The sequence below is a fragment of the Gavialis gangeticus genome, unplaced genomic scaffold, assembly GCF_001723915.1.
Source record: "Gavialis gangeticus isolate Ggan-Ray unplaced genomic scaffold, GavGan_comp1, whole genome shotgun sequence".
Classification (NCBI taxonomy): Eukaryota; Metazoa; Chordata; order Crocodylia; family Gavialidae; genus Gavialis; species Gavialis gangeticus.
This window is the reverse complement of record NW_017729033.1, coordinates 2,711,438-2,715,424: the sequence shown is the minus strand read 5'-3', so window position 1 is coordinate 2,715,424 and position 3,987 is coordinate 2,711,438. Positions and strand designations below refer to the sequence as shown.

Below are 3,987 nucleotides of genomic sequence, written 5' to 3'. Positions count from 1 at the left end.
TCTTAGCTTTTCCTTAGTCAGCGGTACAACACAAACCTCATTTTTGGGACATCAGCCTGTTTATGTGAAAGACACTGGAAAGTCATTTATGACTCCTCTGCATGCTGCTCTCAGAAGTTCAAGCACCTTGCATCACCTAGACCCTATCCTATAGATTACTCACCTTTTTCTTTTCCTTTCCCTTTTGCTCGCCATATTCAACCAATAGCGCCAGTCTTTGTGTCCCTTTAAATCTTTCTTCAGTCATACCTCCATGGTACCGTATACACAATGAAAATCCCTGCTCAACCAATTGTGACTTCGCCCGGTTTAAATATGCCTTAAAGCTCTATGACTTCCACAGCAGGAAGAGCAATTAAGATAATTCAATTTGATGGGCCAAATTCGGTACCAACATCAACAGAAAGAACTCCATTTTAATGCTGCTACAGCCATTTATTATCAAATTTGGGACAGGAAGGAAGGAAGGAGGGACTTTTAGCCGTAAGTTATACTCTGTTAGAGGGTACTTTAAGAATTATTAGGTTTAAGTTACTTACTGTTCCCAACGTTGTAAATGATGTAACATGTGGATCGCACTATATGGTCTTAATACACTCAGGACAACAAAAAATCTCTAACAACATCACTCCCTCCATGCCAGGTCCTGCAACAGGTGTGTCTTTGTCTCCCATTAATATTAACAGGAGTTTAAAGATGACCTTACCATGACCAAAATATTATAAAAAATACACTTACTGGTATCCTTTCTTCAATATTTAGTTCTTTTTCATCTGGAGTTTTCCAAGTAGGAGCCCAAGAAGGGGTAAAGTTCTCCTCTTCTGAACTGTTGAAGAAGTGCTTGGAAACTACTGAAGAGGGGCTTACCGAAGTCAGGTCAACCTGGCTACTGGCCGGAGAACTCACCAGGAGGTTCAAACTATCTGGAGAAATATCACTGAAATTGTCCATGCTGATATGGCCCGCAGAGTGCTCTGGGCCATGCAAATGTCTAGGCTCATCTTCTAGACTATTGTATTTCTTCTCCTGATCATTTGGATCGCATCCTTCCTGTCTCAGAAGCTGGGCAACCCTTTCACTGGAAATTAATACATGTTGGTCTGAACTTTGCCCCGTGCTATTTTCTTCATCATCATGTTCGTCATCACTGGATCCAGCACTGACAAGGACAGCTTTAAATTTTTGGCTCGTGTAGTCTACTAAGCTTTCTTCACTTTTTTTAAGTGCAGGCATGGCAAAATCACTGTTCTTGCCTGCTGCAGGCTGAACCACCACCTCTGGATTTGTTACCTGAACAACTTCAATCTGCGAAGCTTCCCTGCTAATTATATTGACTGAATTGTCAGACTGCGACCGAGCAAGAGGTGCAACGTGTGTTGATTTTGCGTCACAGAAATGCAAACTTGCCATTGAACCTGCTTCTCCTCCAAAGGATGCAGCTAAACCACTCTTGAAGTTACCGATGTCATTCTGCTTTGATACAACATGGTTTAAGGAATCTGCAATTGCGCTGTATGCTTGCCTCCTGGGAGAAACTCCACCCAGGCTGTGTAAAGCCAAAGCATCAGACATCTTCTCCGCTGACTGGCTCACATTCCAAGCCCCAACTTTCTCCATAAAACTAAGTGAAGGCAGAGACTGAATTCTCCCTGTATACGGATAGGCTGTTCCTAATGACTCTCTGTTTTCTTTCTGCCCATTTGTGGGTGCATGACACTTCTTGACGGAAGGTGTAAGCGTGCTGGCAGAAGACTTCACAGAAGTTTCTTCATTTAAGCCTGTAAGAGAGGCCTGAAGGCTTGATTTGATTGGGATAACCTTGCCAGGTACTTCCTCCTTCATATGTCTGCCTAAAAATAACCCTGGAGTGGACTGATAGATTGGACAGGCCAGATATCCACAGAAGGAGCCATCACCTAGGGGAAGATTAAATGAAGGTGAAATGCCTGCGTCTTTGTGTCCTCTCTCTATGATAACGTCTGAAAGAGTTGATTCGCGTCCACTAACTCCAGCCTGGATTTCCACAACAGACATCTCCTTTTCACTGGAGAGTGAAGGAGGCTTTGCATTAGTCATGATTGACTGGTGAGGCTGATTGCCACTGAGATTCGCTGTTATCACTTCAGGGGCAGGTTCCTCTTTGCGTTGCTCAGACATCACTGTAGGACACAGCTGCTTTGGCTGCTCTTGTGGAAGACCACCTCGAGGCTCTCTAGTACCACTGGAGAACTTCAGCCTCGCAGAGTCACTCAAACTTGCACTGTGCCGCAACATGAACATTTCAGCAGACTTTGTAGAAGATGCATCTTTGGCATTAGTGTTTTGAAGGGGTTCAGACATCTTAGAAGAACCAAGCTCAGAAGTGCTCTTTCCTTCTTCCACCTGCTGCTGTGACTCTTGATATTTTTCTAATGCTTTTGACTCACTCTCAGCCAGATCTGTGTTTTCCACTTGCTGCCTTGTTTTATTTTTCTCTGGGTCTTTAGTCGAAACACTCCTGCATGAGGAGTTCTCTGAAGAAGATGAGAAGCCACCATGGCTGGTTACACCTACTTCTTTCTCCAGCACTTCGAGGAGAGCAGGAGCTGGAACTATGCTGTCCAGAAAGAACAGATCATCATTTACAAAAGCACTTTTGGCCTCCTTTGCAAAAGAAGTTTCTGACCGCTGTGGTTTAGCTAAATCATTTTGCAATGTTTTTGAAGTCGGGGTTGTTAAATCTTCGCCACCTTCTTTAGGGAGCAAATCCATGACACCGAAGTCAGATTTACAGTCTTGACCTTCAGCCACCTGCTTCCTCTCCACAGTTATCTGTCCGGACGAGGAAAGTCGGGGCTGAGATACGTAGCTGCTACAGTTGACACCGTAAGGATCAACTGCACTGATTGCAAGTGGATGTTGGGACAGAGTGCCGCTGTCTGAATGTGAGGATACTTCAGTGGCTGCGAGCTGCACAGCTTCGCTGATCTGCAAAGATCTTAAATGCTGCTCAGAAGCATCAGAAACATCAGGGGTTCCTCTGAAAGATAAAAGGAAAATAAGTAGTCCTGATAACATTTTACTTCCATTCATATTTTCTGTCCACATTGAAACAAGCTAGAAGTAGGACCTCTCCACCAGAGCAAACAATCAGGATTTAACAGTAAGATTATCTACCTCAATAGTTTGCTTGATGGATAAAAATCCATAGACAGAAGCCAATTTATATCAAGAAAATGCTTTATCTTTATATAATAATACTCTTCTTTCCAAACTATTAAATGGTACTGGTAGAAAACGCTGGTATGTCAACATTTTCCACCAATTTAGAATCAAAACCTTTACATTCAGTTAAATAAATGTGACCAGATTTGCTATTTTTTTTATTTATATTTTATACAAAATCACAGAAAAGTTAGGGTTGGAAAGGACCTCAGGAAGTCATCCAGTCCAAACCCTGAACACCTACAAACGTAACATTAAGTTAACGTCTTAGGGCTTTAAAGATTTTTTTTTAAATCATCCTCCAGCTGAGGCTTCAGGTTTTAGAATATGTCTTAAAAATATTATAATATCCAGGCCAGAGATAAACACCAAGGATTGCAATAATGAAAAAATTCTGTAAAATTTCTCACATTTTTGTTCAGCACTGTGAATTTTTAGCTACTTTAGGAATCAAAGCTCGTGGAAGAGGTGATATCTTTTATCTCACCAGCTAGATATTTGCAAACTAGATATTTACAAAATATCTAATTGGTCTAATAAAAGACATCACCTTTTCCACAAGTTTGGATTCCTTTTGCCTCTAGACCATTATGACTGCAACCAGGATACCTAGCTACCTTAGGCGCTTTTTGACAATTATTTTTCTAAAAGCGCCACTACACTCCATGAGAATTAGACAGAAGTGTAATGGAAGAGTAATTATGGCTCAAACTACTAGGTAAGCAACAGGCTGAGTCATAATAACACTTATGCCTGATCTTGTCGCATGCAACTTGCACCATT

General features: G+C 41.8%; 1 protein-coding gene across 7 annotated transcripts in view; it reads right to left on the bottom strand.

Moving 5' to 3' along the window:
- The window catches only part of ALMS1 (ALMS1, centrosome and basal body associated protein), a 123,223-nt gene that overhangs the window by 85,854 nt on the left and 33,382 nt on the right, over nt 1–3,987 (bottom strand). For all 7 annotated transcript variants that reach the window (XR_002099266.1, XM_019526319.1, XM_019526320.1 and 4 more), the window contains exon 4: nt 739–3,019. Coding sequence is in view for 6 of the 7 variants with exons in the window: in XM_019526319.1 (XP_019381864.1) it covers nt 739–3,019 (2,281 nt within the window). In the remaining variant the exon portion in view is untranslated. The remainder of the gene's footprint in view (nt 1–738; nt 3,020–3,987) is intronic.